At 47.0% G+C, this 20,414-nt stretch overlaps 4 protein-coding genes across 4 annotated transcripts; 2 read left to right on the top strand and 2 right to left on the bottom strand.

Moving 5' to 3' along the window:
- Positions 1-4,608: 4,608 nt before the first annotated feature.
- CLUP02_04949 (uncharacterized protein) lies at positions 4,609-6,471 on the top strand (the record flags this gene model as incomplete). Its single annotated transcript, XM_049283958.1, has 4 exons — positions 4,609-4,811; positions 4,866-5,018; positions 5,075-5,952; positions 6,008-6,471. The coding sequence occupies 4 exons, from the start codon at positions 4,609-4,611 to the stop codon at positions 6,469-6,471; spliced, it is 1,698 nt and encodes a 565-aa protein (XP_049141101.1).
- Positions 6,472-7,332: 861 nt separating this feature from the next.
- CLUP02_04948 (uncharacterized protein) lies at positions 7,333-8,502 on the bottom strand (the record flags this gene model as incomplete). The annotated part of the gene is made up of 1 exon (XM_049283957.1): positions 7,333-8,502. The coding sequence occupies one exon, from the start codon at positions 8,500-8,502 to the stop codon at positions 7,333-7,335; it is 1,170 nt and encodes a 389-aa protein (XP_049141100.1).
- A 3,892-nt stretch (positions 8,503-12,394) lies between these two features.
- On the top strand, positions 12,395-12,838 carry CLUP02_04947 (uncharacterized protein; the record flags this gene model as incomplete). Its single annotated transcript, XM_049283956.1, has 4 exons — positions 12,395-12,420; positions 12,482-12,600; positions 12,659-12,669; positions 12,746-12,838. The coding sequence occupies 4 exons, from the start codon at positions 12,395-12,397 to the stop codon at positions 12,836-12,838; spliced, it is 249 nt and encodes an 82-aa protein (XP_049141099.1).
- Positions 12,839-13,075: 237 nt separating this feature from the next.
- On the bottom strand, positions 13,076-14,590 carry CLUP02_04946 (glycosyl hydrolase family 43; the record flags this gene model as incomplete). Its single annotated transcript, XM_049283955.1, has 2 exons — positions 13,076-14,137; positions 14,189-14,590. The coding sequence occupies 2 exons, from the start codon at positions 14,588-14,590 to the stop codon at positions 13,076-13,078; spliced, it is 1,464 nt and encodes a 487-aa protein (XP_049141098.1).
- Positions 14,591-20,414: the final 5,824 nt, after the last annotated feature.

The raw sequence follows: 20,414 nt of genomic DNA, 5'->3' as shown, positions 1-20,414 counted from the left end.
GTCCCCTAATAGTCCGGGTTAATATTTACCTATTTATAAAGGATTAGGATTCTATTTAGGATCGGGTTTCGTCCTCTTCTTCTTTACCTTAACTTACTAAGGGTCGTGCTCTAGCTTATGCCCGTATTAATAGTCGCTAGCGTATTTAATTTTAATAAGGATATATTTAATCTGCGCATAGGTCGTAGTAAATCCGTGCTTTTACTACTTAACGAATTTATTAAGGTCTAGGAGATTCCCGTTTCCTCTTACCGTCTCGCTACTACTCTCGTTTTTACTATTTTTAGCGATTACTATTACCTTTCTAAATTACTAGCTATCGTACTTACTAAGATCCTCCTTTTCGTTTAGTAAAAAAGGGTAGGTTTTAGTAGTTCTTTTTAATAATAGTAGCGGTAGACGTTTATATTATTATAAAAAGATATAGTAATTAGTCTCGGGATCTTTATTAGTTACTAATTTTTACTATCTTATATATTTCTAGCTTCCTAAGCCTCGTGCTCTCTATAATCTCTAAATAGCTTCCTTAGTTAATTTCTTAAAATTAGTAATCTCGCGCCGGGAGCTAGTATAAAAAAAAAGCCCTTTAGCGGCCCTCTAGAGGATTCTTTTTTTTTCCCCTCAAATCCTCGTCTTTTTTAGCCTTTTCTTAGGCTAATAATAACTCTAACGGGAGGTCGCAGGACTACTTTAGGGTAGCCGCCTTCTTCTTAAGTTAATCTCCGAGATCTATAATACTCTTAGCTCGATATTATTAAGACCTCTAAATCCCCTCCTCCCTCGTTAGACCGTCCCCTATACTATATTCCTAAGTAATACTTAGGGGGTAGTTAAGGGAGCTACGAAGAGGTTATTTAGATCGCGGGCTTAAGGTCGTACTCATAAGGTCCTTATAATAATAAACTTTCTTATATACTATAGATCTCTTAGCTTAATAACTCTTATAAAGTTACTTTTATTACTAAGTAAGAATATTTACGTTTAAAGATCCCCTTTTTCGATCGCGCGGTACTCTTTTATATTATACTTTTACTAATTTAATTAGTTAATTTCTAATCGCGGGCCGGCTATAGAAAAATCGTTTAGTAAAAAAGCTACTTAGAGCGATAGTAAAAGGCTAATTACTTAAGCGGTTCTATTAATTAACGTAGTTTAACGTAGTAAACGTCGACCTCTCGTGGGTAGTAAAGGGCTATAATTACTTAATTCCGTACGGTATTTAAGAATTACCCCTTTTTTTATTTACTTCTGTAAGGTTAATTAGTACGAATCTCTTATCCCGTGCGGTATTAAGAGGTCGTCTCTTTTATATAGCGAGATACCTTACTAATCTATAATAATAGAATTTAATTACTAATTAGTATTAGTATCCTTATTATAAAGTAGTTAGTTCGAACCGTAGTTAATAAAGAGGTTAATTAAACTATATAAATATCTACGTAGTAGGTATAAAAAGGAGGTTCTAACCGTAAGTTAGGCTAGCTATAATAATCGTAAATAGGGCCCCTAATTAGCCCCTGCGCAGTCGGCTATATGCCGCGGTCGAATTAGACTTCCAATCGGATAGCGATAGATACCAGGCCACTTCGAACTTAGTAAGCCATGCTCAACTCGGACCACTGCCATTTTCTTGGGGGTTCATTGCCTGTTCTGTAAACCATGACAAAGATACCTAGTAGACTATGTGCGAATAGGTCGGCGACAATATGGGCGATCAGTGTCCACAGTCGGGCACCTGGTCACTATCTTCCTGACATCTCCCCGCAAGCCAAGGCGGATGGTTTGCCGGGACTATGCGGCAGCCAGCCTTCTTGCTTTCACTACAGGTCTTCCCAAGAACTTGGTAACCAGAGTCCCCTGTAGAGTCCGTCTTTTTCATTACACCCCCACGATTGTCAGCAAATCCATCTATACTGGTATTGGCTTGGGAAAACTCCACCGAAATCGCACTTCCAACCCCTTGATCCTTACCGACTTTCACTGGGATTCGGCAGGTATGAGAGGGTCTTTGCGAGAACCCGTGTCATCTCAAAAGAGACATCGATTCGAGGTCGAACCATTATAGTCACAACTTGGGAAAAGCGTCCACGGCTACTACGTTGTAAGTCCCCACGGTTTCATTTATTTTTGCCTACTCTCCATACTTGTTTCTAGAGGGTTTCTGGGGCGAACGACATGCCTTCTAACACCGAATATCCGCGTGTGCCCGGGTTAAGCCGTGTGGCCTCAGTTGAATTACACCGCACTGCTTTCCAGGTGGATTACACTTGAAGAACCACCTACATTAGGTGCCAGGATTGCCGGGACGCGTGGTCATGTTAGCCATTAGCATGGCGAATTCTGCGTACAGTCCGTTAATTCCATGGACGAGCACACTTTGCCTCGAGGTATCCACGAAGCCGCAGGCCTTATGTTTCTAGAATTCCGCCCTCTACCAACACTATTATCAACTTCACAGTAAGTAAGTAGACACCGAAAAATTCCCTGTGTACACGTGGGCTCGATCTCTCTTGTAATTGGTTCAACAGGAGGATTCAGTCGGCTTTTGAACGATCTTCTCGTGGGTCATTGTTTAGAAATCCAGAATAAGGGCCTAATCTTGTCCCATCGTGTAGACGTTTGTCTGTAATCGTTATCTTCAAGTACGCGGAATAGCCTATTTGCGTGTTGTACAAAAGTGGTCCAAGAAAGGTTACCCGAGGCTCTTTATCTCATGCATCCAAAATGCGTTCCGCCCGGTTTCAACGAGACGCTGTAAGGTCACGGCGGACTACATTAACACCGTCTTTCTGAGAAAATGAGATATGAGCCTTTGTGACCTAGAACTAGCTAGAGCATGTTGAATTCTTGCAAGCGACTTTTACACATGGCGGGGACCTTGCCACTCTATTCCAAAATCTAAAGTTATTGCAACCGCCAATGTGAGGTAATGTCAGACATGATTAAGAAACATGGTTGCGACTAAAAGACAGGGCTCGGTCGTACGAGCTCAAAACTGCTCGGAGTTGCGATCTCGGAGTTATGGTCAAAAAAGCTTGTCAAGTGGTGCCCCCCCAAAAAGCCAAGTCGGACAGACCCGAAGCACCGGTTGGGGCTGAAGCCGGGACGGTTTTCTGATTAGCAGGACTAAAAACATGGGCTGAAAAACTTTTATTCCCGATCCCACTTTGGCACGGCTGTTGAATGCTTTGTCGATTGGTTGAGTCGAATGGGTATCCGTAGCGTCTGTCCACAAGGTCGTCTCTGTCCACACCCCCAGATGCCTTTCTCAGACCTAGTTTCGAGTATCCACGTGCAGCGGAGAGCTGTACCCGCTTTTTAAAACTATGACAAGTAACTTCCACATTCATTCCTTCGCTCAACGATGATTCGTTCCTTTCTACGGTAACTGTTTCCACGCCCAGAGTCCTGATACGCAACCGACACGGCTCCAAACGACCGTCGTTCATATTAGCCTTCTTTAACTGCAGAGAAGTGTTCACGTCGGCTCTTGTTTGACGGGAATACATGATGTAGTTTAATTCCCTTCACAAGGCATCTACAATATTCCATGGTCTGGGAAATACTAGGATAGTGAAAAAGGTTGCTTTAGGCATCGTTTGTCGTGACAACCTGCCGAAATTAGGCTTTGGACCCTGCAATTAGTCTCCTCTGACGTACGAGGTCCCAACCGGCCGCCCAACAGACTTTTTACTAGCCTGTTTTATCCGTCGCAATTCCTCCGATGACTCCGGCAAAGTTAGGATCGTGTTTTTTTCTCAAGGACGGAATCAGAAAGATCTAACGAGCCCACAAGGCGAGATATCATTCCGTGGTCCAGTCGACCAAGGTAAGAATCTTATCAAATCCACCAAAGCCGCTGGAACCTTGGGAATTGTTGGGGGCGTACGTGAAGAAAGCCTTCAAGTGGGTACCAGATGGCGATAGAATTCGTAAGCGTAGAGTCCTCGAACCTACCCACCTCACACATGGCAACTTGTTGGACATATTCGTGGGTCCCCATGGTCTCTTGGATACCCACTGGCACCTACCCGAAGAATTCAAATCTCCTTTCTCGCGTCAAGAAGTCAATAAGTCACACAAGTCACTGGTAAGTAGATCGACATCGAAAGCGAGTCATTTCTTTTCAAGATACGATCCAGGCCAGAACCTAACCCGCCGGCGTGTGTGGCTCTAGCGCGAAAGATTATCTAGACATCTGATTAGATCCAATCAGGGCCATCGTGAAGCTAATGATTGACTTTTCCATGTCACATTCAGCCGTCCGATGTTCGCAGTCTCGCAAGCGATGCGGTATTTTCGGTGGGAACATGATACGAAAATGAGGTTCTCGACCAAGGAAGTTGTCCGTGATTGAAATCAGTGCATCTGATAGTGGAACAAGGGATAAACGTTCCGCACTTTGACCATTTTGCTGGAGCTAGATTGATACGTAGGCAGAGCTTTATTTTCTTATTTTCTTCATCGAGCTCTGATATAAGTGTATGAGGAAACTCGCCAAATCCTCTTAAGGTGCGGTAGTTTGGTCCGAGAGAGAGTCTGCCACTTTTGCTCATATCAATATCGCTGTCGACTGGACGCTTTGTTCAACACTCAATGTTGGCAAACATGATCGAATCCCGTGCAGCCAAGCAACCGAAGCCGCCTAACGCACGACAGCTCTTGAATGAGTGGAATGTCAAGGTATATGCGGGAGTAGTGGCAGGTGTCATTGCGGCTCTTATTATCTACCATTGGGCGCAATGGATCAAACGCAGAACATCAAAGTCACCAAGAACTGGCTCGTCATCGCCCCTTGCCAAGGCTTCTAGGTAGGACTATCGTCAGAAATCACTTGGCGCTCGATCAGCTCTAACAACCGGCAGGAAGATACGAAGCCTACTGGTTCGCAAGGTGCCGGGTTTCCCAACGGGAGGCCATGCCTTGCTGACTATTGCTTTCGTAGGCGTCAACATTGTCATGTCTTTTCATCATGTTGACAAGGTAAAGATGAGCAATTTTGCTGCAAGATTTGGATGGTCAGACTTTAAGGGTCCCTTTGCCACCTTGTTGGGTGCTGACATTTCATGTACAGGATGTCGACGGCGAACATGGCGCTTTGCGTCTTCTTCGGTCTGAAAAACACCCCCCTCGGTGTCTTGACCGGACACTCCTACGAAAGACTCAACTTCTTCCACCGTCTAGCCGGGTACGCGGCCGTACTTCAGATGCTTCTTCACGCCATCTTCTACATGGTATACTACGGAATGCAGGACCGGTGGAGCACCCTGCTCGAAGTGCAAAATTGGGAGGGCATTGGCGCAGGCTTTGCCATGCTCCTCCTGCTCATGGGCTTGGCAAGAAATCTTGGCTACGAGTGGTTTTATGTGAGCCACCTGGTGGGATTCCTGCTGGCCGTTATTTTCACTGGGCTTCACAGGCCCTACTGGATATGGAAGATCCCTGTGGCAATGGTTTTCATCGCCGCAATTTGGGGACTTGACCGTCTGATTCGGGGGTCGAGAATGCTGTACAACCTTGTCAACAACAGCGCTACCATTTACCGGTTGGCAGACAATGGTGTTCGTCTGGTCATCAAGAAGCCTCTGTCGGGTGCTACTCCCGGCTCGCACTGCTTCGTTTGGATTCCCGGTGTTCGCCCATTCCAAACACACCCCTTTACCATCGTGTCCAATACCCCTCGCGGGGGGCTGGAGTTGGTCCTCAGCTCCCATGATGGTTTCACCAAGGCTTTGCATGATCTAGCTAATACCGAGGCTGGTACAACTGTGTGGGCTTCTGTTGACGGACCCTATGGAGCGTTCCCTAACCCGAAGAACTACGACAAGGTGGTCTTGATTGCCGGAGGCAGCGGGGCGACGTTTACCTTCGGCCTGGCAACCAGCCTCTTACAGCACTTGGAGTCTGAATCGCACAAACGTGTTGACTTTATCTGGGCCGTCAGAAAGAGGGGTTTGTCTAATTCGATTAACGACACGTGTGGAGTGAACGCTGACGTGTGTGACAGAAAATCTAGAATGGTTCACGGATCACCTTCAGTCACTGAGCCAACACGGCGCAGGGGTGAACGTGTTACTGCACGTTACCCGAGAGGGCTCCACGGCCTCCTTCAACGAGTCGTCCGAAAATGTCTCGTCGCCCACTTCTCTGAAGTCACCGAACGAGAAGGTTGAAGCTCTTTTACCCGGGTCTGGCGCGGAGCAGAACAAGGAAGCTCTCCCCTCGGCTGCGGCAGTACCACAGGGAGATATATCGTTGGGTCTTGAGGGGCTGTGCGATATCAAGTTCGACAAGTTGCGGGCTGGGGAGGCCATCACTCAAACGCTGCAGTCAACTGCGCCTGGTCAACGGGTGTTGATTGCTGCTTGCGGCCCGCAGTCACTGACCGAGATTGTCCAGAACGCAGCTGCAAACTGTATCGCCACTGGCGACATAAGCATCGAAGTACACTGCGAGAACTTTGGATGGTAATCTTAGGGGTTCGAGTATACACTTCGAGACCATGGCTTGAAAGAAAGCCGTGGACTTTCGTGACAACGGATGGCTTTTATGACTGGTCAAGAAACCAGCATGACAGGAGTGTTCATCGCAGCGACTTCAGTATGATACGAAATGTTTCACTAGTCACTCATAGAGGTGACCATTAAATCCATGAACTTTTCGCCTGTAAGCCTCATCCTTAATCCCAGTGAAATTCACCATATTTCGGAACTGCACGATGTAAAGGTCCGGGCATGGGATAGATAACGGTATACCATCTTCCGGCATGGAGCACGTGGGCAATCTGAGCAGCTTTGGAAACCTTATGAAATTATTGATGACCTCTAACGTAGCAAACAACGGCTTCCCATAATTCCATGGCTAGTTGATACCCTAGCATGGGCCTAAATTTAGCTGGTGTGAGCGGAGAGCTCGGTCGTTGTGGCAGGATTGACAATCCAGACATGACAAGTGCTCCCTCGCTCGGTCTCCGGGCATCTAGGAGCTAAATCCGAGCCCCTTGACAGCTTCGAGATTCCACATTCAAACGATCAGCTAGTACGAATACTCTTTAGGTCGAATATCTCAACAAATCAGCACCTGCCTGGGCAGATTCCTCGAAAGAGACCTTGAAATGTGACGTGTAACATGGTAGATACAAGCTATCAACGCTATGATTGACTCCCCAAGCAGGTATTCGCTTTTGGTCCCCTGACCATGAAATGAGAAGCCATCTCTACCTACTGTACATCAATGCGTGCTAGTCTGCACCATTACTTGTAATACAAATGTGATGATTGGTGGGTTCGGCTGAAGTCTTTTGGCCCGAATGTACTAAACGAGGAATGTATTTCAGCATACAGAATCTTGCCGAAGCTTGGTTGAACTGTGGCGATATCCTTGTTTGCCCACACCCGCCCAGAAAGCGGAATCTTCGCTTCGAGGGGCCCAAGCCCAGCCAGCGCCTCCACTAATAGGTAGATGATAGAAGCGGAACGCAACGTAAGATGAGGTAGCGCCGATAGCGAAAGCGAACAAAATATCGAAGCCGTGGTGTTGGAAGTCGTACCATCTGGAAGCGCAGATAAAGATACACAACGCGAATGGAACAAGGGTGAGGACCACAAGATAGATGGGTGGAGCTGCTGCTTGTCTTCGAAACGGCATGACCTGCTCAGGGAGCCTGCCCGCCTGGCCTTCTCCCGCCAAGCTCTCCCCATCGATGCGCGAAGGGAAAGCAGAGTGATGGGTAGGCCCCAGATGTACCCCCTGAGATGCCCACGGCGCGGCTACCCCAAGTTTGCTCGCCAAGAAGAGCATGAGATAGATGGGTCCTGAAGCTGCGACGGATGAGTGTCCGGACGGAAAGCTGCGGAACCCCTCATCAATAACACTCTTGTCAGGGTTGGTGCAGATGTCGGCCGATACGAGCTGTCCCATTGCGACGGTGGTGGTGTTTGATATGCCACCAACAATGTACCGGGCCAAATTGTCGAGATCGGGCTGGCAGCGGGCCAATGCATTCGGTCGAGGTTTCCCGAGTAGGTTCTTTGTTGTGCTCACGATGAACCAGGTCGTCACGACCGAGAGGATGAGTCCCAGCCATCCTGCGTGCACCTCCCAAATCTTCCTACTCCAGACAAGGGACCTTGGAGTATCTCTGGGAACTGTTCCCCCGGGTACGAATAGTATGACTACTCCAAAGATCACAACTATTGGTAATGCGACGCTCAGGAGCAGTAGATTCGTCACAGAAACGGTATCGCTGTGAAGCGGAAAGCTGATATCTGGGTTCTCCAGGTTAAAAGGCCGTTTTTGTGGCGACAGATTGCCAAGCAGCAGGCCTGCCACGGCAAATGCGATGAGTAAAACCCAATCGATGGCATAGGATAGAATCAAGATAAAATTCCCCATTGTCTGGCGTTTGCGATGTATGCCGCTAGGATCCGAAATCGATGAATAAGGTCGACGGGATTCAAAGGGACCACGGTTCTGGAGGTCCTCGAGGGGAATATCGAGCATTCTGTTGTCCAGGCCGAAACGCAATGAGCTGAGTATTGTTCAAATTCATAATATTGAAAGCGGGATTCAACATCCATATTTATGTGCAGCTCACAATGGCTGCGTTCGAATGTGACTTAGACCTGGATGCAGGGACAGCGCCTCTTCCCTAGACTCGCCCGGTTGAGTCGCCGTCTCATTCCCCGCCACATGACAGGCGCACTCTACTCCAACCTCACATACGCGTAGCTTAGCAAGCCAAAAACGGCCTAATACTAGACCGCACCCATTGAGGCTGTGTTTTGCTCTGGACAAGGTCTTAATTTTGTATCAGTTGGGGAAAGGGGCTACAAGAGCGGCACAGATCGTCGGGGCCTAAAAATGGCCAGTGACCTCCTCCGTACTGGACGGACCTCTCATCTCCCCGGTAGCGAGAGTTTCGACTTGACTACCGATACTTTATTTGTCTGTCAGATTTGGTCCAGAAACCTGTACCGCCAACTTCTCTTATACTTTTACTCCCTTCAACAACACCTACCAGACACTTCCTGGAATCGAAGCTTGCTTTGAATGATACCCACATAACCAATGCTAATCTGCTAACGCGTTCCATAAGCCACTTGCCATTGGAGAATTCCAAGTTGTAGATGCCTGGATGTGTAACTCATACCTTGATCGGTGGATATCATCCCGTGAATATTGAAGATTCACGTTGCCTCAAATGTCCCTGAAATCATATCATCGACCGTAGAGGCTTCGCATAGAGCACTCGAGAGTCCAGACATTTTGCAGCCCCAGCGCCTCTCTCGTGTCGACAGAAGATCCGCATAAGACGGCGGCGGTTACACCTGGTGCGTACGATATTAGAAGCGAGGCAGCGTAACACAGCCCCTGACATAGATGATGACTCGGTATGTAGGAAAGTTGCTATCCTGCCACTCTAGGCTCAAGTATCACAGGGTGGGCAGTGATGGGCTGGCAGGTGGCGCTTTCTCCTCGTATTATCGAGCGCTGCGATGAATGATGCTTCTTTGAAGTGTCTCACAGTCTCAGGGGCTCACACTGTCCCAGCTTTCTTTCCGGCACGGGGCTTCGATGGAGCTAGAGGAATACTACATCCGTCGAAAATCAGCTTTGGGAAAGATTGAAAACAAACTCTCAAAGTCTCTGCCTTAACCATTGTGCAAGAACTTGGTCAAGTTCTGGTAACGTCTTGAATGTTACTGTGTACATTTACTTCCGGGAACTTGTCAGTAAGCAATATATCGTGGCCTAGGTTTCCAACGGAAAAGAAGATTCCTAAGACAAGGAGTGTGGAAATATCTAGCTCGATGTTGCGGGTGGCTGTCTGGGGCGTGTGGGCACAATGCGTCGAGAAGGGCAGCACGTGGTCAGAGAACCAACCACCTCTTGGCAGGGCAGTCCCGCTACCAGATCTTTCTAACTGCTGCAAGTCCTCAGATCATCCTGTCTTTTGAAACTGCTCGGAATCTCAAAGAAGAATCTAGATACTCGCTGCTACTTTGCCAAAAGTCATGATTCCCCGAGAAGAACAGCCTACATCCCTTTTTCCTTACAGGTACCTTAGCCAGGACGGTGAGTCCATCTCCTTTTGCCGCCATCCCCGACGTCATCAAACATCCACATGCTCCCAAGTAGAGATTCGTTGTGCTGAACGTTCAGATCTCACTGAGGTATCTTCCAATTGCACTGTTGATAGCGATCTATTGCATGTTGCCATCTTAGGCTCTTTGGCTAACTTACGTTAGTGTGGTAGCAGACTTTGCCATTGGCAAGATCAAACAGACACCATCCATACCTTCGCTGCGCGACCGCTCGTTTCTATTTGACAGCCTGCCTTTGATCTCAATTGTTTGAACAGTTCTCCGAGCTGATTATCGAACATCGAATAAGGAATATTCAAGTATCCTACGACGCCCGTCACGTCAAAACAAAGCATTGCCAGCTATGGCATCATCATACGATTCTTTTTCCTTTCCCGTTCCAAAGGATGCTCCAGCCAAATTCGGTCACGGGTCTTTTGCGAATACAGGCGATAGATACTATGAAGGAGAAGTAAAGGGCTGCACTGTTGCTGAAATAGGTGGATCGAAGCTGCTGGATTGGCATTCTTCACGAAGAGCGACAACAGAACTTCGGGTTAATCGTGGAGCACCATCGTACTCGCACATCATACCCTTGAACAAAAGCAATATCTCAGGAGGCTCAAAAAATCTCGTGGACCTTTGAGTGAATTTGAGCAGCTATTGCAGCTTGGCCTGGGCTATCCGTCCAAGCATGATTGGCTCCATGGAGCATTTTGGCCGACTTCAAGCTCCAAACCCAATTGCCGAAGGCAAAGGAACTTTCGATACTTCGCTTACCAAGTGACAGATCGCTATGAATCTGGATACGATTCCGGCTATTATTTCCCCGAGAGACGGGTGCCATGGCACAGCATCATCCAACCATTTTCTTTCCTTGTTTACTGGCAATTGTTTCTTTACTTTCTTCTTTCGTTCTTTCTTCATCATTGAAAGTCCAATGATCCCAATGACATCCAGCCGCGGCTCAGTAAATGTCTGCATTCTACCTAATGCTGCGAGGCCTTCAGGATTATGGCGTAGTTGACTCGATGTTTCTAGTATTCTTCTCTTTTCTGTTCCATGTCAATTGGGCACCCATCGTGGGAGGCCTTTTGCCAGATCTGGCTGCGAATCTATATCGAGTGCCCAGAGGGCTGGTCACATTGTGATTTGCTTAATTTGGAAGTAAACCAGAAAATGGATGTCCTGGGCCTTATCCCTTGGATTCAGCTCGCTAGATCGAGTAAAAACACGTTCAGCACAATCTTGTCAATGACAAGTGCGTTATTGAAAACATACTCTCTTCGCTTACAAAATGGCAATCTTCCCAAAAGATATCGCAATATCAGACATTTAATTTTGTTGTTGGAGTTATGCGAACTATCCCTTTCGTCTTAGAATTAAGAAATAGTCAGTTTCCTTGATTCACTTCCCCTGGCCGAGATCCATATCAGTCAGAATCATATCGGCCGCTCTTCTTGGTCAATTGGCATGATCCTATGCGTAGGTGATACAGCTACTCACTTTGGACAGTTCTCCTAAAGGGCAGGCTTGCATTAACTTTCAGTCCTGCGATTTGCTAAGGCAAGAAGCAAACAGATGACGCTTGGGCTAGCCTTGGTAACCGACTACTACGAATGTACCCTGATTACAGTCTTAAGACTGTGCTTTTTTGGTGCTGAGCTTGATTTCAAACAAATTCATTCCAGGTACGCGGGAATGGAGCTTGGGAATGACTGCGCTGGCAACTCGCCCTACTATGTCTTCCACATCTTCTTTCGAAAGCCTTCTCCAACATATGCGGCTCCCTTTCCAGCTATGTCGCCGGACGCCTGGAAACCACTCATCGAGTCTCAACAGAGAAGTCATCCTCGGTTAAAGCACTCCGAGAGTTTGATAGCCGGAGTGAAAGGTTAGACAGCCTCATCTCGGCACGATCCTCAGCAGCATGACTCGAGGTCTCTGGTCCAAGCCTCTCTGGTGGAGATTAATTGCCTTGCATCCTATCACATGAGCTTGCGAGACCGATGCAAGTCAGGATGGTCCAGTGTCTTACCTCTAAATTAAAGTCTATCGCAATGGTTCGTCCAAAACATCACTATCTCCAAGCTAGATCATCAGAAACTGCACAGCTTGGCATATCTGAGCGCTTACTTAGATATAGTAAAACCTCAGAGACAAATAGATTTGATTACAGCGCCGTAGTCATTGAAGAGAGATGTGTCCCATGGAAGGATGGGATATAAGTACATCTTCCACACCCGGCCGCTTGAACAGTGAGATATGGTTTCATGACAAAACCTGTCGAGTCACCCCAAGCGTCAAAAATGTTAACCCATATTGTCTTCCTTGCGTAAGAACGCCGCATCTGAAAATGGTCGAGCCAAAGAATACATATACTGACGCACACCAAGGACCCTCGCGGCGGGTACCCTCGCCCAGCAGGAGATCAGCTGCTTCTGTCGCGAACAGGCATCCAAAAAAGTCCGCGTTGACTGGACGACATCTGCATGCCACGACCAAGGCTATATGAGTAAGTCATTCCCTTGAGTATCACCATAGTGGAAACAGACTGCTAACAGAAGGCACAGGAGGCGATGCAGTAAGCTAACGATCCAGCATCCCCGCTGCAGTCCCAGGTCTGCCCTTTGCTAATTGTGCTTTCTTCTTTCACACAGTGCATTATCGTATCCGACCCTGTGCGAAACAATGACTTCCAAAACGATTGCCTCGAGATCGATGGCTTGCAAACTGCAGAGTGCGGACCATGAGCCGACTTTCCTCAAGAACGACCCATCGCAGAAGAACATGTTGAGAAGGCCGAGAAAATGTACATAAAGCACTGAAGGAAGATGTTCACACGAACAGCGACCAGAAAGGAATGGCTCAACGAAGGGTCTCACATTCATATCGATAGTCATACTAGCCGGAACAGCGCACCACAGTTTCCGCAGTGACATTCGGACCAGTTTCTTCGTCACGAGGATTTCTATCCAAGAAGTGTTGAGCTAATTTACAGAATCGAGAGCGAACTCCTTTACCACGACTGAACCCCCAAGAGACTTCGTAGCATAATTGAACACTGCGAAACGGAACGCTAGGAAGAACTGCCACCTGTTGTGGAGGGGGTAGTCCGGTCCAAGCTGGGTGAAGTTCTCTCCGTCGAGGCTGTACAGCAGCTGGCTCGGGTTATCTGCCTCAACCCCAAAGGTCGGGTGGACGTCTGCGACTATGCGAAGGTAGATGTCCACAGAACCATCGGCAACCCCCGACAGGTCGACTTCAGACTCAGTGGCCGTGGCTACGATCGTGCCATTGGAGGTCGTCTGCCAGCCAGAGCTCTCGGACAAAATAAGATCATGAACCGCGACAAGCTTCAGAGTGCCGCCCTCCTTGCGGAACCCAATGTAAGCGGACTCGTCACGGAAGATTGAGACGCCTGATACGTCGCCATCAGCCATATTGCCAAGATTCAGTCGGAATGTGCCGCTGCTCTTTGGTCCTTGGATTCTGTGGGCAAGAGTATTTCTCGCTCTGTATAAATCGTTTGTGATAGTTGCCGTATGCAGTGTCAGACCGTCAGGGTCGAGCTCCCAGGCAGAGTTGTCCGGGTTGTGGTTGAAAGCCCATTCGGCTGAGAGAACAGGGCTATAGAAGTTGTCGGTGTACGCTCCAGCTGCCTTCACCTTCTTCTCCGTCTCAATAGGCATCGGATACGTCTTGCCCCAGCCTCCGGCCTCATCCGTAACAATTTGAGGCCAGCCTTCTTCGTCCCATGTAAGCGGTGCCAGAACCGGGATGCGGCCACTTGGATACGCGTCCAAGAATGACATATACCACCAGTCACCATCAGGGGTATCCACAATGCCTCCCTGATGAGGTGTTCCGGAGTTCGGAATTGGGGATGCCATCCTGTCGAGAACCGTACGATTGGTGTACGGACCCCACGGGTTATCTGCTTTCAACACATGCTGACCATCCGCGGGCTTGGTCAGCCAGATGTAATAGCTGGAACCAATGTGATAGAATCTTGCTCCTTCCAGATATCGTACTGGGTCGACCCACACAACCTAGAAAGAGAAGTTAAAGATGCCCTTGCATGTTCCGGATTCGGAACTTACCTCGTTCCTGACCGGCTGCAGCCCATCGGGTGAGAGTTGAGCGACGCTGATGTTGTATCTTCCGTACGCGACATACATAGTATCATCGTCATCAACAAGGACCCCCAAGTCGTAGAAGCATTCTTCGATGGGGGGTTGAGCAATCCAGGGTCCCGCTGGATCACTAGCGGTAAAAATCCAGGTCTTCATTCCGCCAGACTGAATACACCCGTACCAGTAGAACAGGCCATTGCTTTCCCGGTACTTCAAGGAAGAAGCCCAAATGCCGCCTACATAGGCACTGGTGCTGCCATTCAGGTAGTACTCTTCTCCAAAGATGAGCTCAGGTACCGAGTGTCCCACATACCCCCAGTCAACAAGGTTGTAACTCTTGAGCACAGGTGCCCCTGGAGAATAGTGCATCGTCGAAGCCGTGTAATAAGTCGACCCACCCCCTTTTGGCCACCCCCCCCTTTTGGCCACCCCATCAAAACATAGTATCAAAACATCGCCACCAACTACACTTAATTAATTAACTATCTTCTACTACTATAATAATATAGTTATTATTCTCCCTAGGTAATTCGACCCCTATAAGTCGACTAGGACTAACTAGACAGTTACTAGAGTCCTCCTAAGCTCTCTATATATCCTAGATATTTACGAACTTAGTATTTAAGTCTATTAATATACTCTTCTTTTTCTATGGCCTTAATTAGTTAACTTTAGCTTTTAGAACTCGAATATAGTATTAAGATATTACTAAATAGTAGGCCTACTTACTAAATACCTTTTTTATTTTTTTAAATAGTAGTCGTTAAGTGTTATAGTCTAGACTAAGCTCTATAAATAACTTTAACTAATCGTAGAGCTCGCTAGCCTTCCTAGGTATTAACTAGTTAATAATAAACGCCGCTAATACCTAGTTAATAGCTTTTTTAGTATTACTAATCACTTACTTAGTATCTACGGTCTTTTTAGTTAGTATAACTAGGTTAGGTAGGACTATTAGATTAGTAAGTAGTCTGGCCATGTTAGGGGGATATAGTCTAGTTACGTTTTACCTACTTCGTATATTTAACGACGTTAGACTAGCTAAACGAGCTTTCTAATAGTAGCTTAAGAAGTACCGCTTTTTAACGATAATAGAATTATCTACTATATCCTCCTTACTAAGCTCCTTCTTATACTTAGACTTAATAGGTCTAAAGATAGCTATATCTAACGGCTAGAGGATATAAGAAGTATATAGTAATAAGAATAATAAGTAGACGTTATTTTTATAGCATTCTTATATAAATTCTATCGTTATATAACTCCTATAGCTATCTAGAACTAATAGTCGAGGCTTATTAAGTATGCTAAGCCCCCTAAGGGGGGGGGTCTTAGTCTATAATAAGAATACTATTTTTAACTACTTAAGGGCAGTCTTATTAGTTATCTAGCTATTATCTATTATTATAAACTCCTAACTAGTATAAGGGTTAAGTTTAAGTAAAAACTACTGCTACTACACCGACTTTTTTTTATATATAACTAGTAGTTTAATAGCTCGACTATTAGTAAAGATATACTTAATTATAAATACCTAAGTACGCAAACTAGGCTCTTTTTTTTATACTACTATAGTCTCTACCTTACCCAAAACTAGGCTATTAAATCCCTTGCCCTCTAGGATACTAGTCTTATTTATATTATACTTATTAGCCTATTTAATATTACTAATTTTTAGTATATTAAGTAATCTAAACTATAACTTAATTATATTAGTAATAGCCCTATTTAGACGCCTCGAATCGATAGTACGACTTCTTTAGACCTTAATTAATAAGTTCCTCCTTAAAAAAGCGTCTATCTATTTCTTCTTAAGAGGATTTATATCCCCCTAGGATCTTAGAACTCGCTTAATAAATTCTATAAGCTGTTCGTAAGTTAGTATAACGCCCAGATTATACTAAATACGAACTTATTAGGCTAGCTAGTCTTCTTACTATAGAGGAAGCCTTTAGAGGTCTACGAATATTATTACCCTCGTCTAGTGGCCTCTCTTACGGTTACGAAGAGTTAACCTTAGAACTCTAAACTTAATTAAGGCCCGATTAACTAAAAGACCTCTTTTAATAGCCTTAAGAGCCCGAATAACTTTATTTTCGGTATACGAGACTATTATATATCGATAAATAAGTATATAAAAAAGAATTGCATTTGGACGATTTTTGTAATTATTGTGGTAGTTTGAAAATCGTGGGTAGGGTTTTAATGCGGTGGCTGGGATGGAGAAATGGGGTGGCCAAAAGGGGGGGGTGGCTAAAAGGGGGTGGGTCGACTTAGTATGTGTCGTTGACGCGAATGACCTCCAAATCGGCAAGATCCTGCCACAGAACAGGATTCGTGAACGAGGTATCCTGGGCTAGGGCCACAGAGGCCGCTAGCACCAAGGCTGAAAGGAGGGAGAATATCATGTTGGTGGCTGATCTAGATCATAACGAATCGGTACCGAAGTCTCAAGAGACGACCACAGTCGTGATAAGCTTATTATTAGAGTTTTGCTATCCGGGCAGTACTGTTTGGCTATCCGGGCAGTAATCCACTTCTTAGACCAATCAGAGCCTGCCGTCCAAACTCTAAACCTTTTTTGCCCCGCTACACCTACCCACGGGCCACCTAGCGCATATGCGCCGCAATTACATAAGTTAGCCGCAATTGCCTACGGTCGTAATTACCCACGGTCGCAATTACCTATAGTAGCAATTGCCTGCTCAATTCCCTACTTAATTGTCTATTTCTATAGGTATTTACAACCGTGGGTAATTACGGCCGTGGGTAATTGCGACCGTGGGTAATTGCGACCGAACGTACCTGCGGCTGCCTTACGTAACTGCGCCGGGTGGCCCGTGGGCAGGTGCAGCGGGTACGGGTATGGGGCCATGGCCCGAGCTCTGCAGCTGTGAGCCCTTATTGGTCCAAAAAGTGGATTACTGCCCGGATAGCCAAACAGTACTGCCCGGATAGCAAAACTCTATTATTATAGTGCCCGAAGCTAGCTGATTATGGCCTCAATCATGGCCGAATATTAGCTCTCTTCCCACTCGTTCACACGGATCGACGTGAGCTATTCCACAACGCCGAGAAACGATCACTTTGCGCACAAATAAGACGATTGCGCGAAGTGTGATCCCGGATCAGATCCATGTTGCAATTGGTGCGCAACATCCGAGTTGGGGTTGATCTGGGGCGGCTAAAGGCGGAGGCTGGGGATGCAACTGATGAGGTGAGGGGAACGGACGGAGATTCTCCAGCATCATGCGGGGAAGCGGGCCACGATCATCGTCGCGACGTCCAGACACATTGATCAGTGAAGTGACTGCTTAGCCACGTTTTGCAGGATGACAGATAATGGCCGTAATGGCATTTAGGAAGTCGACAACGGAGTTGCATACAAGTTTCTCTATCCATTTCGACGGATTCCCTGGGCGTGATTGCTCGCTTACCTTGCCCGCAAATTGACTAGATACCTTGAATAAACCTCTAAGTCGTTGACTTGACGGACATGATCCATAGGGCTGTATGAGATGGAAAATATTGCAAGGGTAAGACAGAGCAAGTGATGATATCTGGAGCGCATTCAGGGTGCTATGAGAAGGGGTACATCGGGAAGGTCATCAAGCTGGATTATCTGTGTACTTGGCCGCTTCAGCAAGGGCGAATAACCCGTCATCGATTTGGTTCCATCAACTTCCGGGCACCAACAGTTTTGACCTGCCCTCAGTCTTCTCATCTTACTTACATAATGACTCTCATCAGTAAATGAGGTGACAATCTCTGGGCGATGTCGCCTGCATCAATGCTAAGCGCGCGGTTGCCTCCAAGTTTACGAGTCATTGTTGGGAAAGGGGCGAAAATTCGTGTCTGCTTCCAGAGGCCAAGTCATGCCTTATTGCGGTCCTCAACAGCCTTTGGAAATGAAAGAAGCAGAATGATCCGAGAACTCTTCATTATATCCACCTTAAATTTGGTGATGCGATATATTCAACAGAGCAGTAGCCCATGCCCGGAAAGCGCTGCTAGTCACTAGCATGAATTTAAGTCATGGTGAACATACTCTGAGCATAAGGATGTCATTAATTGACGACTTTCATCTGTCCAGTATAGTCATTGTCCTCTTATGGCAAGCTTGAAAAGGCACGTCAATCAAGGGCGGGGTGGGCACTACACTGCTCCATCAAAGCTGCATCCTCGTACTTGTGACCCACGAAGAATTCATCTTCTCCGATAACAAGCTTAGACTTTTATCTGCCCCGATTGACGAAGCACTCGAGAGGGTTTATAGATGTGATTAGTAGCTGGCTTGGCCACGAACGTTCTTCCCGGCTATGGGACAATCGTCTCCAAAACAGAGAGTGCCCAAGAGACCACTGTTGTGTGGGCATGAAATAGTTTGATTCACGCGGCTTAGAAGTAATAGATGCCACGTCGGATATGATCCGACAAAGAGACGTAATTCCTCAAATCGCCTCCACTAAGAACGCCACCCTCCCCAAAGCTTCTAGGCGAATCCATTCAATCTAGCGAATCCTCGGAGAGTACGGCGATGGCGATTGAACAAAAGCAACCCGCCGTTAGACGCAAAGCTTGACAGCATCTCAACCCCACAGAATCTCTCAAAAATAGACTGCCGAGCTTGACGCGGCCTGCAATCATGAGGGCATTCGCGCCAAGACTGTATGGCTGGCAGCAACATGCCAGCGAGATCGATGGATTGCAATATGCAGACAAGGCTTTCAATGCAGAAATGGGAAGTCTGGTCCGCTTTTGCCCCCTTCACGCCCCCTTTTCGGACAACACGAGGTTGCATTTTCGTTGTGGCTACCGCTTTCCTGGGTTTTCTCTTGTCCGTTTGAACGTTGTCCTAGTAAAAAGAGTGAGCACCGCCTCAAGGTCGCTACACGGCGAACTGATCGGAAAGCCCGGGACTCATGGGTAGCATGGCGTGGCTTTGGGGCATGTGGACCCCTCCGCGATCTCCACACGGAGTCTAAGTTCATCAGTCCGAGACCGATCTGGGAAATCCCTAGACGATTTTCGGTCGAAAGTGGAGAGGCCGTCCATCGTGTCTACGGGATGTGAAGGAATATCCCAATATTTCGAACCATCAAGTAACTGTCGAAGTTGAGCATTTAAAGTCATCTAGAGTACTCTAGGCATTGGTGTTATCGGGAAGTGAGTGAGCAGAAATGCTTAGGCAGATAATTTCGATGCAAACAGTTGAGCCAGGCTTTGCGAGAGATGAGACGATGGTTCGGACGGTGAGGGTGGGGTGACCTTGAATGAGGCTCAAACCTTGATTGATTGCCCCGGTTATATGCTCCGCGTAATAACCCGTCAACGCTGGGTCGCGAACACGGAGCCATCCAGTACTTCGACTTTATCAGGAGACTTCAGGCTGTGGAGGGTATGTTTGCTTTTAGTCCAAATTTACTATTTGAAATTTGTTTAACATGTGCCATTGTCTCCAACTCCTAAATTCTTCGGGTCGGAAACGCCAATGCTCGGCCATCGTCAGCTCGCTGGCGCCAAAGTCATGGAGTCGAGGAGAGCCACGTCACCTAATGAAATGTAAAAATTGCACAGAAGGGATATTGAGTGAATTCATATTGAAATTCTAGAAACATCGTTCTGGCCTCCTGGCAACCGCAGCAAATTTGCAAGGGCCTCCCCAGACCCAACGTCTGGCACGAGTCAATCAGGGGGCCACGATCTCCAGAAATTTAGGTTTACTTGCTTGGCTTGCCAGGAACACGATCATGCCCGAGTCTCCGAGTGACCCAAGCCCATGGCTCAGGAAGTACCTCTCACTCCAAGCGCGAATTTGCTGCTCGCAACAGCCTCGTTTACTGTTGCTTGTTGTCTCGCGCCTTGACACATTGCGAATTAGCCTGAACAAAACACGGAGAGCTTCATCACACAGCCCCTCCTTGAACAAGCCCCTAACCAATCTGCCCCCACAAACAGACACTGCCGTTGCCAAGTGTTCCTTCACGGGATCTAGAATGCTAGCGTCCGAACTGTTGGTTCCCTCTTCTCTCAGGGGCTGTTGATTTCCATAGGGCGATGATATTCTGCCAGCACCTGCCGATATCCCGCCCCCAAGTGTGGCTGCAACCGCTCCTGCCTCCGACTACGGAGCCTAGCTACCTATACCTACCTACTTACTTACCTACTTACCTACCTACTTACTTACCTACTT

This window comes from Colletotrichum lupini, chromosome 3 (genome assembly GCF_023278565.1).
Source record: "Colletotrichum lupini chromosome 3, complete sequence".
NCBI classification, from domain to species: domain Eukaryota; kingdom Fungi; phylum Ascomycota; class Sordariomycetes; order Glomerellales; family Glomerellaceae; genus Colletotrichum; species Colletotrichum lupini.
Note: the sequence above shows the minus strand (reverse complement) of the source record. Positions and strands in the feature narration are given on the sequence as shown.